Source organism: Sphaerodactylus townsendi, unplaced genomic scaffold (assembly GCF_021028975.2).
Source record: "Sphaerodactylus townsendi isolate TG3544 unplaced genomic scaffold, MPM_Stown_v2.3 scaffold_19, whole genome shotgun sequence".
Classification (NCBI taxonomy): Eukaryota; Metazoa; Chordata; class Lepidosauria; order Squamata; family Sphaerodactylidae; genus Sphaerodactylus; species Sphaerodactylus townsendi.
This window is the reverse complement of record NW_025950352.1, coordinates 1,943,022-1,960,913: the sequence shown is the minus strand read 5'-3', so window position 1 is coordinate 1,960,913 and position 17,892 is coordinate 1,943,022. Positions and strand designations below refer to the sequence as shown.

At 51.9% G+C, this 17,892-nt stretch overlaps 1 protein-coding gene across 1 annotated transcript in view; it reads left to right on the top strand.

The window, feature by feature from the left end:
- RECQL4 (RecQ like helicase 4) overlaps positions 1–17,892 on the top strand; it is a 52,277-nt gene that overhangs the window by 26,226 nt on the left and 8,159 nt on the right. The window contains exons 10-18 of the mRNA XM_048482690.1: positions 791–874; positions 3,305–3,493; positions 5,097–5,279; positions 7,700–7,904; positions 8,400–8,677; positions 9,895–10,032; positions 10,905–11,061; positions 12,991–13,120; positions 13,501–13,540. Coding sequence (XP_048338647.1) covers positions 791–874; positions 3,305–3,493; positions 5,097–5,279; positions 7,700–7,904; positions 8,400–8,677; positions 9,895–10,032; positions 10,905–11,061; positions 12,991–13,120; positions 13,501–13,540 — 1,404 coding nt within the window. The remainder of the gene's footprint in view (positions 1–790; positions 875–3,304; positions 3,494–5,096; positions 5,280–7,699; positions 7,905–8,399; positions 8,678–9,894; positions 10,033–10,904; positions 11,062–12,990; positions 13,121–13,500; positions 13,541–17,892) is intronic.

The window sequence follows — 17,892 nt, the reverse complement described above, 5'->3', positions numbered from 1 at the left end:
CTTCCACCTACCTGACTAAGGATCCAAACATAATTAAGTAAACCTTCCAGAGTTCGTTTGCTTCCAGGCTTTACATTCAGATCCTTTGCTTGTTTTAAATTTTTAAAAAGAGACTCACAGTTATTGCAGGTTCCTTCCGTCTTCAGTTCTTTACGTCCATCAGACAGCCAATCTTTACACATTTTTTGTTTTCACCCATAGCGAGGTAACTTCTTTTTTTATCAATCCACATATGATAAATCCTAGTAGAAGAAATCTGGTGTTAAGCTGTTTGATTCCTGTGGGTTCCACGGCCGAGTTTAGCCCAGAGGGTGGTCCCACTCCCAGGTTTCGCTCTGGGACAGAAAGACGTGTCCTCTGACCCTCCGAGAAACTTGGGTGCTGTGTGGTTTCCGGGCTGTATGGCCGTGTTCTAGCAGCATTCTCTCCTGACGTTTTGCCTGCATCTGTGGCTGGCATCTTCAGAGAATGCTGCTAGAACACGGCCATACAGCCCGGAAACCACACAGCACCCCAGTGATTCCGGCCGTGAAAGCCTTCGACAATACCTCCGAGAAACCTCTAGTAAATACATGGTTGATCTCAAGTCCATCTCCTTGATCTGGAGATGACAATCAGGCTTGAGAATCCTCTCAAACCTGATAAGCCCCTAGCTGGGTCTCTCTGCTTTCACAGAGAGCTTCAGTCCCTTCAATCCCACATCGGAAGTCCGGGATAACGATATGCTGACTATTATGTGTGCATCTCTTTCTGGCCTCCCAACGATGCCCGTTCTACTCTTCCCTCACAGGTCTCTGGCCTTCCGCAGCGCCTTAAAGCTGTCTGCATACACTCCAACATGTCCAAGACCCAGAGAGAGGCTGCTGTGGACAAGGTGAGCCGGCTGTCCTGGAATCCCATGGCTACCTTCCCAGGTGCCCTCATTGCTGCTTTGGAACATGTCAATGTCATGTTAATCTCTGGGACTTGAAGCAACTGTCCAGGGATGGAGTCCCCCAGCCCCCCTACACTTGCCCCTTCTGAGGAGTCTGGCAGGGGAGCTACAGCAGTACTAGCCAGCCTCCTGTGGCCTCCACCAAGGGATGGGAGCCTCAGGTAGCCGTCCTTTCCTGCCATCAAACGAGGGAAGAAGAGGAGTTTGGATTTATATCCCCCTTTTCTCTCCTGTAAGGAGACTCAAAGGGGCTGACAATCTCCTTTCCCCTCCCCTCCCCACAACACACCCTGTGAGGTAGGTGGGGCTGAGAGAGCTCCAAAGAACTGTGACTAGCCCAAGGTCACCCAGCTGGCATGGGTTGGAATGCACAAGGTAATCTGGTTCCCTGGATAAGCCTCCGCAGCTCAAGCGGCAGAGCGGGGAGTCAAACCCGGTTCTCCAGATTAGAGTGCACCTGCTCTTAACCACTACGCCACGCTGGGAAGGTGAAGCAAAGCCAGCAGGGAGCTGCAGGACAGTGACAGGAAACTGGGAGCAGTCGGGGTGGCCACTGGAAAGCTCCTGGAGCCCAGCAGGCCAGAAACATCCTAGGGAAAATACAGGAAGTGCCCGAGCCCTGAAGAGGGGCTGCTAGGAGGAGCCTTTAAAAACTCTGGTTTTTTAAAAAATCTGGTTCCTCCAGATTAGATACACGAGCTCTTAACCTCCTACGCCACTGCTGGGAGGCTGGAGAGGGCAGAGAGAGAGCAGCCCGTTGGCCTGAAAGCTAGTCACCGAAGGGCCTTGGGACACATTGGTGGGAGCCTGGGAAGGCCCTGCCTCAGATACTCCTTTATAAGGCCTGCCTGGAGACAGCCAAGGAGGAAGGGGGCCGGGACTTGTCCTCAAAGCCGGAGGGCCGCCAGAGGCTGATGAAAGAGGCACCTAGGGTGAAGGAATACCCCCTCCTCTCCATTGCTGAGGCATGGCTCAGGGGCATCCTGGGAAAAGAGAAGGCGGCAGGCAAGCTCCTCCTAGACCCCAGCCGTCGACCAGCAGAGCCCGACACAACGACTCTGTGGCAAGATGTACTCAGGCTGAGGTATTTGCGTGCTGTGAAAGAACGGTCACACAAGCCCTCTTTGTTCCTTCCCAGGAGGCCATCAAACTCAGTGGCCAACCCAATGGCCTCCCCGAATGCCAAAAACAAATGAACAACTGCAGCCACAGGTGACTCTGAGAGTATTTGCTGCCACAGGAGGTGGTGAGGACCACTCACCTGGATAGCTTTAAAAGGGGCTTGGACAGATTGATGGAGGAGAAGTCGATCTATGGCTACCAATCTTGATCCTCCCTGATCTGAGATTGCAAATGCCTTAGCAGACCAGGTGCTCGGGAGCAGCAGCAGCAGAAGGCCGTTGCTTTCACATCCTGCATATGAACTCCCAAAGGCACCTGGTGGGCCACTGCGAGTAGCAGAGTGCTGGATGAGATGGACTCTGGTCTGATCCAGCAGGCTCTTTCTTATGTTCTTATCTGCTGCCCTGTATACATGCATTGCCATTTAGAGACTCCACCTAGTTGCCACCCCCCCCCCCTTTGCTCCTGAAAGCTAGCCTGGGGGTGTGAACTATTTCAGCTTTGCCATTTCAGGGGGTCGTGCTCTTGGGGCTGGCGAGCTTACCTGGCGCCCCCTTCCTTCTACTTCTCTTCAGATGGCAAGACCAAATAGGTGTGAGGCAGTGATGGCGAACCTTTTAGAGATTGAGTGCCAGGGGCAGAGTGAGGCGAAACTGCACCTGGGGCACGTGTGCGCCCTGTGCCCCTTCCACACCCCCGCTCTGCCCTGGAATAGCCCCAGAATGTCCCAAAACACCCCGCCCCTACCCTGGAACACCCTTACCACACCCAGTATGTTGCGCACCCCTTGCCCCCTTGGCACTATGCCACTGCCGAGTGCCCAAACTGGGGCGACAGCTCGCGTGCCCACAAAGAGAGGGTGAGCTCTCTGAGTGCCACCTCTGGCACCCGTGCCATAGGTTCGCCACCACTGGTGTGAGGTAACTAGATTCATGCCCAGGAGCACCTTGGAGAGCAACAACCTTTGAGGGCTATAAGCTCCGTTTCCCAGACACCATCTTCAGAAAGCAGACACCCGGGACATCTTGTTAATCTTCAAGGTGCTCCTGGACTCAATGTTTGCTCTTCTACTACAGATCAAAATAGCTGCACACCTGAAACTGTCTAGCTGTTAGGCTCCTAGTGGTCTTCCATTTTGCATGGTTACTTTGGATGCTTTGAGCTGTTCTGGCTTTTGCTTGGCAAATGTTCAGCTGGACGTAAAGACAGTGGTTATGGCACACGACGAACTGAGCTGTTTGCTTGCAGGTAAAGGCTGGGAAAGTCCACGTGCTCCTGCTGTCCCCCGAAGCCTTGGTTGGGGGAGGCTTCTCTGGTTCCAGCTGCCTCCCCGCTGCTGATCAGCTCCCCCCAGTGGCTTTTGCCTGCATCGACGAGGCCCACTGCGTCTCAGAGTGGTCCCACAATTTCCGCCCTTGTTATCTGCGGCTCTGTAAGGTACGGTGCTTCGGGGTTGCAGGGAGCCTAAGGGCAAAGGGGGTGAGGGTATCATTGGAGAGGAGGGGCTTGGGCAGGCTTTCTTCCTTAGCTGGGAGACTGGAACAAGCAACAGGTGAAGTTGACTTCCTGCAATCCTGTGCGCTTGCAGCTTTGGGAATGAGCACAGCCAGAGAGCTGACTCCTTTCCATGGCCCTGTGGCACAGAAGGGAGGATGAATCATCTTCAAGGTGTGGGTGTTAACCTTTAAGGCCTTACGCGGCCTGGGACCCTCGTATCTTCGGGACCGCATTACCCCATATGTCCCTACTCGGCCTCTGCATTCAGCAGAGACCAATTTACTGGTGGTTCCTGGCCCCTCAATGATGCGGCTGGCCTCCACTCGGGCCAGGGCCTTTTCAGCCTTGGCCCCTGCCTGGTGGAACTCTCTCCCTCCAGCTGTCCAGGCCCTGCGGGACCTTGGCGATTTCCGCAGGGCCTGCAAGACTGAGTTGTTCCACCGGGCTTTTGGAGTGCCCAGCCGCTGATTAGGTGCCCCTTCTACTCTATTCCTCCTGGTTTTCGGAGGTCCCCCTGTCATCTGGTAGGGGACTCCACTTTTGTTAGTGTCTTGTTCCCCCCCTTTTTTTTGGGAGGGTTCAATCTGGGGTATTGCTGACGCCATTTTACTGAATTACTGCGGCGTTTTAAATATTTAAACTTTTAAACTTACATTTTAATTTAATGGGGTTTTGTTTATATACTGTATGTGGAATCCATGTTGTACACCGCCCATAGCCCTTTGGGGATTGGGCGGTATAGAAATCTCATAAATAAATAAATAAATGAAACTCACTTCAGAGTCAGCAAAGATGTCAGAGACTCACGGCTTTTTGTCAGGATGTCTTTGCTTGTTCAATGATGCCTCTTTCTGTGTGTCTCTCTCTGAGCAGCCCCCCTTTTCCCTTTATGGGTCTTTCTTTCATTTTCCCTCGCTGGCAACTGTAGTTCATGAGGAGCACCTCTGGCACCTTCCGGGGAAGGGGGGAGGGGGCAGCCAGATGGCTTTCTATCTCTGCAACAACCTTGGGCAAGGCTTTCGTGTTCTTCCTTTCCTGTTCTCACCATTTCAATAAAGGCTTCTGTGTTGCAATTCTAGAGTCCAGCATTGAATGAGTTGGTAGATCTGACACTTTTACACTGCTGTTGGTACACATCTGCTGGTGGGAAGTGCCGTCTAGGGCAGCTGGCTTATGGCGGTCCCACAGGGTGTTCATACATCTGGGGCAAAAGCTCTAAGTCAGGTAATGCATCGTCGCTCTGGGCAAGGCTGAACACTCAGGGCTTCCCTTTTAATCGAAAATAAACTGTGGTGTGAGGGATGCAACCTTTGTGAACATACACAGAACTCAAGGTGCAGAACTGCAAAAAATTAGACCATTAAAAATCAATTGTGTGAGATTATAAATCCCGCTTTGGCGCCTTTGGTGCCTGGCGGAGCGATCCAACGAAAGAACGTCTCAGGCGTTATGACTCCCTCGCTTGCATCCCTTACAAAATCCCGAAGCAAATTTGTGCAACTGCCAAGTAGGAGGTCTGACCGCCACGGTGTCTTCCTCGCAGGTTCTTCGGGACCGCTTGGGTGTGCGCTGCTTCTTGGGCCTCACAGCCACGGCCACAGTGTCTACAGCTCAGGATGTGGCGCATCACCTGGGCATCCAAGAGGGCGAGGGGATCGCGATACGTTCTGCCGCTGTCCCGCCAAACCTTCACCTCTCTGTCTCTACAGACAGAGACAAGGACCAGGTAAGTATAAAGTTAAACTAACCCCCCTCCCCCATCCACACCTTCCTTAGGGCTTCTTTTCTTCTCTTTTCTTAATGGGGTTTGAAGCCATCATATTTTAAGTAATAACTTAGAAAGCTGATCGTTTGTGGCAAGCAAAATCTTGGATGCCAAAGCAAGTTGGCAGGGCTGAGAGAACTTCAAAGAACTTCCTGCAATATTCACAACCATTGCAAAGATCTGTCTGGGACTTTCTAGCACAGTGGTTCTCAACCTGTGGGTTGTGACCCCTTTGGGGGTCGAACGACCTTTTCACAGGGGTCACCTAAGACTCTGCATCAGTGTTCTCCATCTGTAAAATGGATAAATGTTAGGGTTGGGGGTCACCACAACATGAGGAACTGTATTAAAGGGTTGCGGCATTAGGAAGGTTGAGAACCAGTGTTTTTGCGGTTCCTGTGTTCTGTCCCAGGAAGGGAGGGGGTGTGGAGATTCCGTCAAGTTGAATGATGGACAATGGATGTCAAATTGGGGCCCTGCTGGGTGGTGGTTTTAACCTGAGTGTGCCCTGAAGGTAGAGTCCTCTGACTCTCTAGTGCAGGGGTAGGGAATCTGCGGCTCTCCAGATGTTCAGGAACTACAATTCCCATCAGCCTCTGTCAGCACGGCCAATTGACCATGCTGGTAGGGGCTGATGGGAATTGTAGTTCCTGAACATCTGGAGAGCCGCAGGTTCCTTACCCCTGCTCTAGTGCATAGCTCCATGTACAAGCAAAGCTCTTTGGGTGAGCTCTGGATCGCAAGTTATATCATTGGGACCCAGCCTGTTTCAAACAGCTCTACAGCCTTCCTTCCCGTTCCTTGAGGTTCCTGGCTGGTGGGCTCAAGTTCCCACTCTCCCTGCATCACGACTGTTTTTTGTCCATGAGGCTCAGCCCCGCTTAACCTCCACCTCTGCCTGCCAAAAGGGCTCTTTGCTTAGCTCCTCCCCTTGACCCTGCTCCTTTTTTATTTGGCTTCTCCCCTTCCTTGATCCTTGAGTCCTTCCTTCTGGCATGCTCCTTTCTCCTGCCTGCCCTCGCCCATCCACCCCTCCTCTCTCTGGAGTTCTCCAGGCCAACACCAGGGTAAGGAGCTGCCTACAAGGAGAAGTAGTAGTAGGAGTTTGGATTTATATTCCCCCCTTTCTCTTCTGAAAGGAGACTCAAAGGGGCTTGCAATCTCCTTTCCCTCCCCCCTCCCCACAACAAACACCCTGTGAGGTAGGTGGGGCTGAGAGAGCTCCAAAGAACTGTGACTAGCCCAAGGTCACCCAGCTGGCATGTGTTGGAGCGCACAAGCTAATCTGGTCCCCCAGATAAGCCTCCACAGCTCAAGTGGCAGAGCGGGGAATCAAACCCGGTTCTCCAGATTAGAGTGCACCTGTTCATAATCACTACACCAGTGATGGCGAACCTTTTCGAGACCCGAGTGCCCAAATTGCAACCCAAACCCCACTTATTTATCGCAAAGTGCCAACCCAGCAATTTAACCTGATTGCTGAGGTTTTAGTTTAGAAAAAAACGGTTGGCTCCCTCTTCCTCCGCCCCACCCGCTCGAGCAGGGGCCAGCCTGCTCTAGCCTCCAGCAAGTCCCGCGCGCACCGCTCTGTGCCTCTCTAGCATTTCTGTCTCCTCTGTGCCTCACCCCCCCGCCCCTTGGGCAGCAGCCACCCGGAGCACAGGCACCAGGCCCACCAGCCGAGTCCTCCCTGCTCACCGCAGTGCGCGCACGTCACACTCAGTGGCCCAGACCAGCCTAGATGTGTGTGTGTGGGGGGGTGATTTTCCGCCCTCCACATGATGAACTCTGTGTGTGCGTGCCCACAGAGAGGGCTTTGAGTGCTCCCCCCGGCACCCGTGCCATAGGTTCGCCATCATTGCACTTCACCAAGGACCAGATGCCCCTGAGACTCACCTATAAGGCACCTCATTAGTCCCCTTGCAATGAGTCCCTCCTTAGTAGCCCCTGAATTTCCTGGCCACGGCTCATTCATTCAGGGCCAGCCAGAGGTGGAGCGTTCTCCACAGCCACACCACCACAGTGTCTGGGAAGGCCGTGCAGCCTCACCAGGCCAGCAACTTGGTTCTGGGAGCAGCAGTGGCGTGGGAGGTTAAGAGCTCGTGTATCTAATCTGGAGGAACCGGGTTTGATTCCCAGCTCTGCCGCCTGAGCTGTGGAGGCTTATCTGGGGAATTCAGATTAGCCTGGGCGCTCCCACACACGCCAGCTGGGTGACCTTGGGCTCGTCACAGCTTCTCAGAGCTCTCTCAGCCCCACCTACGTCACAGGGTGTTTGTTGTGAGGGGGGAAGGGCAAGGAGATTGTCAGCCCCTTTGAGTCTCCTGCAGGAGAGAAAGGGGGATATAAATCCAAACTCTTCTTCTTCCTTCTGATTTCAGGCCCTGGTGAACTTGCTGCAAGGGGAGAGGTTTGGAAGCCTGGACTCGGTCATTGTTTACTGTACGCGCCGAGAGGAGACCACTCGCATTGCGGCGCTGATCCGCACGTGCCTCCAGGGCGTGAAGCTCAAGGAACCTGTTGATGCAGCGGAGAAGGAGGAGGACGACGATGACACCAAGGCTGGGAAGAGAAAGAAAGCAAAGGGTAGGCGCAGTGGTGGGATCCAAAAATTTTAGTAACAGGTTCCCATGGTGGTGGGATTCAAACGTAGCGCCAATGGGGATGGGCGGGGCACGACGGGGGTGTGGCCGGGAATTCGGGGGGCGGGGCATTCCTGGGTGTAGCCGCTGCACTGGTCCTTGGGCGGGAAACGAATGCACACGCACCCGGTGCACCTCCTGCTAGACTGCTTCAAGTTCTGCACGCTACTGCTGAGAGGAGGGGCGTAACTAAGGCAAAAATCACGGGGCAAAATCACCAATTAGTAACCCCCTCTCGGCACACACAAATAATTAGTAACCTACTCTCAGGAACCTGTGAGAACCTGCTGGATCCCACCTCCGGTTAGGCGGAGATGATGGGCGGACTGCGGTTCGGAGAGCATGATTGCTGGCGGTGGCAGCAGTAGAACAGTTTTATTCAGGGTTGTGCCTACAGCACACGCTTTGCATCTGTTTTCTCTCTCCGTTCTTTGCATAGCTAAAAAGAGCATCCGCCGTCCCTTGAAATGGATTGCTGATGCCTACCATGCCGGAATGTCTGCTGCCGAGCGCCGCCGCGTGCAAAATAACTTCATGTCTGGCCAGCTGCGGGTTGTGGTGGCCACGGTGGCCTTTGGCATGGGGCTGGACAAGTCCGACGTGCGCGGCGTGGTGCACTACAACATGCCCAAAAACTTTGAGAGTTACGTGCAAGAGATCGGGCGGGCGGGACGAGACGGCAAGCCGGCTCAGTGCCACCTCTTTTTGCACCCAGAGGTAGGGCCTGCCGGGCGCTGTTAGCATTGGGGATGGCAGGGCTTAAAATCCTTCCTCGTGTTTATCAGCAAGGTTTTTGTGTGCCGCACCCCAGAATCTGACTAAAGAACCTGAAATTCTATGTTTAAAATAAAGTAGTCCCATTTTGCATCTTTCCATGAGGAAGGGAGCAGGACTGCAAAAGATGTGGATGGCAGGGTGGAAACGCAAGAAATTAGGATAGTCAAGGAGGATTCAGTTCCCATTTCTCTGCTCTATATCTAATTCTCTGGACAGGATAACGAACAGCGTCACTCTAACAATGACAGACTAAAATGTCCAGTGAAAAGCATCAGGATAAAATGGATGGAAATTCCTTCACTCCTGTTTAATCCTATCCAATTAAAAGACCTGATTCAGGCCAGAACACCTTGCAGGGAGCTGAGCCAGGGGAGAGAGGTTCTGCAGTTATAGGGCTGCTACCAAGAATGCTCTTATTATTATTATTGTAGATTTCACAGCTGCCAGATCTTTAGCTGGGTTGTTGGCCTTCATTACAATTTGAGCCTCACCCAGAGGCCTAGGAAGTTGTAATGTATCGGCGTAGTATTCGTGCAGATCCCAGCAGGGCTGCCTTCTGAATTTGACGGATGTCAATTTTGTCAATTCGAAGATGTTTCAAGTGCTGCCCCCGTGTTTTCGGGATGGTGCCCAGCGTGCCGATTACCACTGGGACGACCTCAGCTGGTTTGTGCCATAGACCACAGGTGTCAAACTCGTGGCCCTCCAGATGTTACAGACTACATTTCCCATCATCCCCTGCAAGCATCATGCTGGCAGGGGATGATGGGAACTGTAGTCTGTAACATTTGGAGGGCTGTGAGTTTGACACCTGTGCCATAGACGCTGAAGCTCAATTTTCAAATCATCGTCATCATGATGATGATTTATTACATTTGATAGACCACCCAATCCCCAACCAATACTTAGAGGTTGTTGCAGTGTTTTTATGGAGTTGCACTGCACTTGCATCCCAAGGAGATGAGGGAAGCATTTGGAAGGCTGTTCCCTTTTATCCTTACAAGATCCCTGTGATGTAGATAAGTCCCAGAAGCAACATTACAAAAGCACGAAAGACAGTCCCCAGGACTTGGTCAGATCAGACATTCACCAGTGGGTGGGTGGACTCTGTGCCGTCTCCCCCTCCTTCTCCCATCATCGCCCTCTTCCCATCCCAGGGGGAGGATCTGCATGAGTTGCGGAGACACATCTACGCAGACACGGTTGACTACTTTGCTGTGAAGAGGCTGGTGCAGAAGGTTTTCCCTCGGTGCAAGTGTTGGAAACTTCGCCAGAAACAGCAGGAAGTCAACAAGGTTGGAAAAAAGGGCTGGGGGGGGGGGAGAGAAGGGGCAGGACAACTGACCACTTAGCCATGGAGGGGGGGGGGGAGCAGCAGGCTGCGTGTTCTAAAGAGTCCACAGGGATCAAAGGGACAGTGTGGATTTGGATCCCTCGAATTGACAGCAGACCCACCTCCACAGTCAGGGCACATACAGGGGGTCCTCTGGTTGCACGTTCAAAGAGCTGCAGCTCGAACGCAACAGAAGGCATTGGGAATAAATCCCTCTTTCCTCCCCAGGTGTACTCAGGAGTTTGGAGAGGTGGTAAGATGGGCACATCCCAACCAGCATTAAGTGCTCCATTCAGCACAACGGGAGAATTAGGCAAATGTTCAACTTACTAACTGCTGTTCAGATCACCAGAATTCTAAAGGGATGGACTTTTTGTCTTTCCTCGATTCTTTGCTGAGTTGAAATACCTGATGAATGAAGCACAGTTTCATGGACACAGTCCAGGGGAAAGTGCAGGCAGTAACTAACAACCAACATAAACCGTATAAAATGAATCAGGGCCAGACAGAAGTGTGATCCTACTTTTTGCAATGGAGATGGAGTACTCCCTGAGCACCTAGAACCGAGCCCAGAAGCAAATTAGAAGCCAGTTTTGGTGGAGGAAGGCTGGAGCGATGGGGTCCCTGTGACACACTCCAGGCAACATCTGGCCGCAGCATTTAGTACCCACCGCAACTTCTGGCAGCAGCATTTAGTACCCACCGCAACTTCTGGCCACAGCATTTAGTACCCACCGCAACTTCTGGACAGTCTTCAAGGGCAGCCCCGTGCAGAGTGCATTGCCATACTCTAAACCTGATATTATGGTTGGGGCATTCTTTTTACGTGTGCAGGACCACGAAGTGGAAGACGCAGAGATGTTAGCTGTTTCGGAAGCCAGCGGAGAGGAGCTGCTTGACACGGAGGAGGGAAAGCCCAGAGTGTGTCACAAACACGAGAGGGCCATCCCCATCCAGCAGACAGTGGAGGCCCTGGACTTCCGAGAGGAAGGTGAGGCGAAGGGGAGGGAGCCTTGCACAAGGAACTTGGGGAGAAGGGTGGCCTGCCCAGAGGGACGAGCGGCCCCCAAGGGGGAGGCGGTTCATGCTTGTGCCAGTTCTGTGATACAGAATGTACTTGAGGATACCTGATTTCTCCCTCTGCCTTTCTTCATCAAGTTTTTCCTTGCCAGAAGGAGGAAAAAAAATCCCGAATCATAGCAGAAGAATAAATTCAGGAGGGGAAAAGGAGAAAAGGGCTGCAGGGCCAGGCTGCAGTAGAGCAGAAGACCCCAGCTTCAGTCCCTGTCATCTCCAGTTACAAAGGACCAGGCTGGAGTGATTATATGAAAGGCCTCCCTCTGCCAGAGACTCTGCACAGCAGCTGGGGGTCTGAATAGGCCAGTGATGGCGAACCTTTTTGAGACCGAGTGCCCAAATTGCAACCCAAAACCCACTTATTTATCGCAAAGGGCCCACATGGCAATTTAACCTGAATGCTGAGGTTTTAGTTTAGAAAAAACCGGCTGGCTCCCTCTTCCTCCGCCCCACCCACTCGAGCAGGGGCCAGCCTGCCCTAGCCTCCAGCAAGTCCCAGGGCCACCAGCCGAGTCCTCCCGCTCACCGCAGTGCGTGCACGTTGTTCTCAGTGGCCCAGGCCAGCCTAGATGTGTGTGTGGCGGTGTGTGATTTTCTGCCCCCCCCACATGACGCACTCTGTGTGCGCGTGCCCACAGAGAGGGCTCCAAGTGCCGCCTCTGGCACCCGTGCCATAGGTTCGCCATCAGTGGAATAGACAGTGGTGACTCCAGTGGACCAAGGGCCTGGCTCAGAATGAGGTAGCTTCACGTGTACAACAAAAGGGTTGCAGCGGCCAGATCACCTTCCTCTTTCATATTTGAAAGACAGGCGTCTGGGCTGGGGCCAGAAATCTCCTGCTGAATGTTGGGATTGTTTCCTCAGCTGCCCGTCACACACGGACGTGAAACCGCCTTGTAGAAGAAGAAGAAGAGTTTGGATTGATATCCCCCCTTTCTCTCCTGCAGGAGACTCAAAGGAGTTTACAATCTCCTTGCCCTTCCCCCCTCACAACAAACACCCTGTGAGGTAGGCGGGGCTAAGAGAGCTCCGAGAAGCTGTGACTAGCCCTAGGTCACCCAGCTGGTGTGTGTGGGAGTGCCCAGGCTAATCTGAATTCCCCAGAGAAGCCTCCACAGCTCAGGCGGCAGAGCTGGGAATCAAACCCGGTTCCTCCAGATTAGATACGTGAGCTCTTAACCTCCTATGCCACTGCTGCTCCCTCCTACTTAACCTCCTACGCTGCTCCCTCCTACTTAACCTCCTATGCTGCTCCCTCCTACTTAACCTCCTACGCCTACTGCTGTTCTTGTTAGAAAACGGAGGGAGGGAAGGAGGACGCTGGAAGCCACTTTGAGGGCCAACCGAGGAGAAAAGCAGGATGTCAATAAACAAATGCAAATGCGTCGATGTCCACTCGTGGTCTTGGTGCCGCCTTCTCCCCGGTCCGTTTGGAGCAACGCATCAGTGAAAATGTGTGCGGGCGCTGGGGCCAGGGGGTGTTTCCCAAGGGCATCACCAGCTTGGGTGTTGTGTGGTTTCCAGGCTGTGTGGCTGTGTTCTGAAGATGCCAGCCACAAATGGAGGCAAAATGTCAAGAGAAAATGCTGCTAGAACACGGCCATATAGCCCGGAAACTCAACAACGCCCCAGTGATTCCGGCCATGAAAGCCTTCGACAATACATTACCAGCTTGCTTTTTTGTTCCCGGCTAAATAGATGCTGGCTCTGGTTCCTAGCTAAACAGACAGCACACATACACAGGGGTCTGGATTTCTGTGGAGCAGGGGATGGTTAAAGATGGGCACCCAGCAACAGTAAATGCCTCTGCCCTGCACTGACCACAGTTTATTTCCCCACATAGGCATAGAGACGCTCCTCTGTTACCTGGAATTGCACCCTCGGGGCTGGGTGGAACTGCTTCACCCCACCTTCTCCTCATGCCGCGTGATGTGCTACGGTGGCCCTCAGGAGCTGCGTACCGTTGCTCGAAGGTAAAGGAGTAGTTTTCTTGTGCGGCTCCAACAGTAGACGCTGTTGAAGCAGTAGACACTGAGAGCAGGTGGACTGGGCAGAAAAGGGAACAAAAACCAGTGCGGACACCCAGCAAATACTCCAGTCCACCCCTGTTAGTGCGATGCTTCTCTCTAGGATTGTGTGGCACTCTGGCTTTAAAAATCCTAGAATAGCCCATACTTTGCTACCAGGTCTAGGTATGTTTGAAGCGCGTTTGTACATGTCTGGGAGTTTCCTCAGTTAACCCCTGAGTGGTCACCCACAGAGTATCAGCTGTCCAGCACACAACCCCGTCACACACTTAAGATCTCTCGATATCTGACACGCGTTTCTTCCAGGCTTCTTTTGTACCCATCAGGAGTAGGACTTTTGTACCCATCAGGAGTAGGAGTAGGCAGGTGTGTTCTCTTCAAATTCCAAATTGAACTATCTCCTGAATAATCAAGACCCGAAGATACTGGAAATAGTGGCCAATTTCCTGGTTAATACCCTGAAATAATTTTATGGGCTTTCCTCCTTGTATTAATGATGTCTGTAGATTCCTGATTTTTTATTCTTTTTACCAGTTGTATCATTCTGTTAAACCCTATCTGGCGCATACTTTTTATTTTGTGATGCCTAATAAAGGTCGAGTTTGAGTTTGAATGAACTGATTTGCACTAAATCTGGCTTTGAAGTCAGCTCTGGAAGATTTTTTCCCCATTAGATTAGAAGAAGAAGAAGAGTTTGGATTTCTATCCCCCCTTTCTCTCCTGCAGGAGACTCAAAGGGGCTGACAATCTCCTTGCCCTTCCCCCCTCACAACAAGCACCCTGTGAGGTGGGTGGGGCTGAGAGATCTCCGAGAAGCTGTGACTAGCCCAAGGTCACCCAGCTGGCGTGTGTGGGAGTGCCCAGGCCAATCTGAATTCCCCAGATAAGCCTCCACAGCTCAGGCAGCAGAGCTGGGAATCAAACCCAGTTCCTCCAGATTAGATACACAAGCCCTTAACCTCCTACGCTACTGCTGCTCCTAGCATTGCTGTAACTCTCTGCTCTGCAATTAAATCTGTCTACGACAAAATCCCTGAGTGAAACTAACAAGATTTCCAGGGTATCAACTTGAACTTTAACTCTCAAAAAATTATACCCTAAAATCTTGTTGGTCTCTACAATTACTACTGGACTCAAATTTAGCTCTTCTGCTGCATCCTCTATTTGAAGCCTGCTGGGTGGTTTCGGGCTAGTCGCAGTTCTTCAGAACTCTCTGAGCCCCACCTACATCACAAGGTGTGGGGAGAGGAAAAGAGTTTATACTTTGAAACCCCTTACAGGAGAGAAAAGCAGAGTAGAAATCCAAACTCTTCTTCTTCTAACCTGAATACCTGATTCAAATCTGAATGTGCAACGTCGGCATCTTTTATCTTTTTTTAAAAATAATTTTTATTGTATCATTTGAATATTCCATTTTATGTTAATACTCTTCTCCATTCGTTTTCAAACAATACATTTCCCCCTTTTTCCCCTCCCCCCACATTTTCTTCATAGTTTGATCAAACAAACAGCAGTAAGTTCATTCTTTGTAATCTCTTCTCCCATATCTCCTCATTGACTCCAGCTTCTTTCATCCAGTCCGTATATATTGTCCATATCTTCAGAATTTCGCTCTGTTTATCGAAAATGTCCAGTGTCACTTGTTCCCAGATATATTCCAACCATTTCTGGATTGTCCGTTTTTCCTTTTGTTGGCATCTTTTATCAATACATTCTGTACCAGCTGATAAATCCCATCCTTTGCTCGGGTAACAGTGTATGCAGAGCGCACCTGCGGAGCTTCGATATTAAACAGATCAGCAAATATATACAGTCAAACCAATACTAAAAAATATGAGGCCAGCCCAGCCTAAGAAACATGGACAGTATATATAGCGATACAAGGCAATGAGCTAATTGGTATATGCAATTAGTTTGAGTATAAATTCAATAGATAATTCATAAACCGTTCATAAAGATTATTTATAAAGATATATTGTGCTTATACGATAAGTAATATTCAACTGGATATAAAGGTAATAACAAAACATACAATGAGGGCACATAGGCAACTTAAGAAACATAATGGGACTGTACTTAGTAATAAATTCTCAAAGGCATTGTATAGGATGTCATAAACATTGTCCATAAGGCACGAAACCTGCAACACTCCTATTGCGTTCCAATCAATTGAAAGAGTCAGTATCACCAATATGAGTAAAGAATATTAAAACGAATTGTGGTAGTAGACAGCCAGCTCCAGCAAGTGGATGAAGACACCACGGCGACAGCAGCCATATTCGCAGACTGCGTTGCGCGCTAGTCCCGCGTTTTCAACAGAAATTTCTTCAGTGCGTTCAAGTAAATCTAGTACAGGGGTCTGCAACCTGCTGCTCTCCAGATGTTCATGGACTACAATTCCCACCAGCCCCTGCCAGCATGGCCAATTGGTCATGCTGGCAGGGGCTGATGGGATTTGTAGTCCATGAACATCTGGAGTGGTGGGGGGGGGGGGGAAAGGGGAGGGAAGAGGGTTGGGGGGGGGGGGGGGGGGGAAGGGGGGGGTGGGGGGGGGGGGGGTGGGGGGGGGGGGAGGAGGGGGTGGGGGGGGGGGGGGATAGGGGGGGGGGGGGGTGGCAAGGGGGGGCTAAGGGTTGGAGGGTGGGGGGGGGGGGGGGGGGGGGGGGGGGGGGGGGGGAGGGGGGGGGGGGGGGGGGGTGGGGGGGGGGGGGGGGGGGGGGGGGGGGGGGGGGGGGGGGGGGGGGTGGGGGGAGGGGTGGGGGGGGGGGGGGGAGGGGGGGGGGGGGGGGGGGGGGGGGGGGGGGGGGGGGCTGGTGGGGGGGGTGGGGGGGTGGGGGGGTGGTTTTTTTGGGGGGGGGGGGGGTGGGGGGGGGGGAGGGGGGGGGGGGGGGCAGTGGCGTAGGAGGTTAAGAGCTCGTGTATCTAATCTGGAGGAACCGGGTTTGATTCCCAGCTCTGCTGCCTGAGCTGTGGAGGCTTCTCTGGGGGATTCAGATTAGCCTGTGTACTCCCACACACACCAGCTGGGTGACCTTGGGCTAGTCACAGCTTCTCGGAGCTCTCTCAGCCCCACCTACCTCACAGGGTGTTTGTTGTGAGGGGGGAAGGGCAAGGAGATTGTCAGCCCCTTTGAGTCTCCTACAGGAGAGAAAGGGGGGATATAAATCCAAACTCCTCCTCCTCCTCCTCCTCTTCTTCTTCTTCTGATGTTCAGACCTGCAGCAGTTCTCCAATATCTCAGGGCAAAGTCTTTCACCTCACCTGTTGCCTGGTCCTTTTAACTGGAGAAGCCAGGTACATACATACATACATACATAAGCCTTTATTGGCATAGTCAGAAAAAAGTTACATGAATTGGGAACAATTGCATGGATACATGATAGATAAAAGGCCCCACGGGGAGCACAACAAATACGTTCTACTGGGAACTCTCAACTATCTCCGCAATGAAATTGGCGACCTCTTCACAAAGACCGGGGTCCGAGTTGTTTAACAATAGAGATAACCTAGTCAGATCAGGCAGCCCAGATTGGAAGAAAAAATGTAGGTTGGTATATTTAGATCTGATGTTATCAAATCTGGTGCAGTGCAAGAGTTGGTGAGTCAGGGTTTCAACCACATTAAGTTTGCAACTGCATAACCTTGCGGATTTATCTAAATTGCTGAACCTACCCTTTAATAGGGCAGAGGGCATAACGTTAAAACGCGCAATGGTAAGGGCTCTCCTTGCGCGTGGGTTCGTTAAGGTATGGAGGTAATAGGCCATACGTCTCTGCTCAAATGGAATTAGGAGTTGTGTTGGAGAGCAGGTTCGTTTGGCTGCTAGATGCAAATTTGCAAATTCTAGATCTAAAAGCCGATCTCTGAGCCTATTGTACGCTTCTGAATAGGACATTAGGTAGAGTGATTCAATAGGCAGGCCGATGGAAATAATCTTTCTCTCGATTAGAGAAAACCAGGGGTTAGCCTGCGTGTCCTGTAGTGTCAATGAGACAAGGGAGCGTTCGGATGGCAGGTAGTGAAGGCGGAGCCAAAATCTAAAGGCTCTAAGCCAAGCTTTATGTTCCAGAGTGTTTTGCCCCAGTTCTAGACACAGGGCTGCGTAAGGGATGCAGTTTGGAACTCCCATTATTTGGTGGGAGAAGCCAGGTATTGAACCAGGGACGTTCTGCAAGCCAAGCAGAGGCTCTTCCACTGAGCCACAGCCCCTCCCCCAGTTTCAGTGCGATGCTGCGGGATGCCAAGTCCCGCGAGTGAATTATTTTGCCTCGCCACACCTCACATGTCTGTTGTGCCTACGCGTCTGTGCTTAAGAAGCAGCAGATGGATCCCCTGATCCTGAGACCCTTCCCACAAACATGCATGTGTGATGTAGCGGCTAGGAGCGGCAAACTCTAATCTGGAGAACCAGGTTTGATTCCCCACTCCTCCACCTGTAGCCTGCTGGGTGACCTTGGGCTAGCCTCTGTTTTTGAGAACTCTCTCAGCCCCACCTACCTCATGAGTGCTCCTGGGAGTTGGAGATTATCCCTGTTTGTAGTTAGCAGAGCGGCACGGGTGGCTAAAACACAGCAGAAGCCCTTACCTCATGTGCGTGCATGTGCGTGATGGATCCCAATGTGCGGCAAGCTTACACAAAAGAAAGTCGGAGTCAGTTGTAGTTTCTAATCTAATGAAAAGAGTATTTATTAGTGAACTCCGTTCTGTATAGAAAGGTA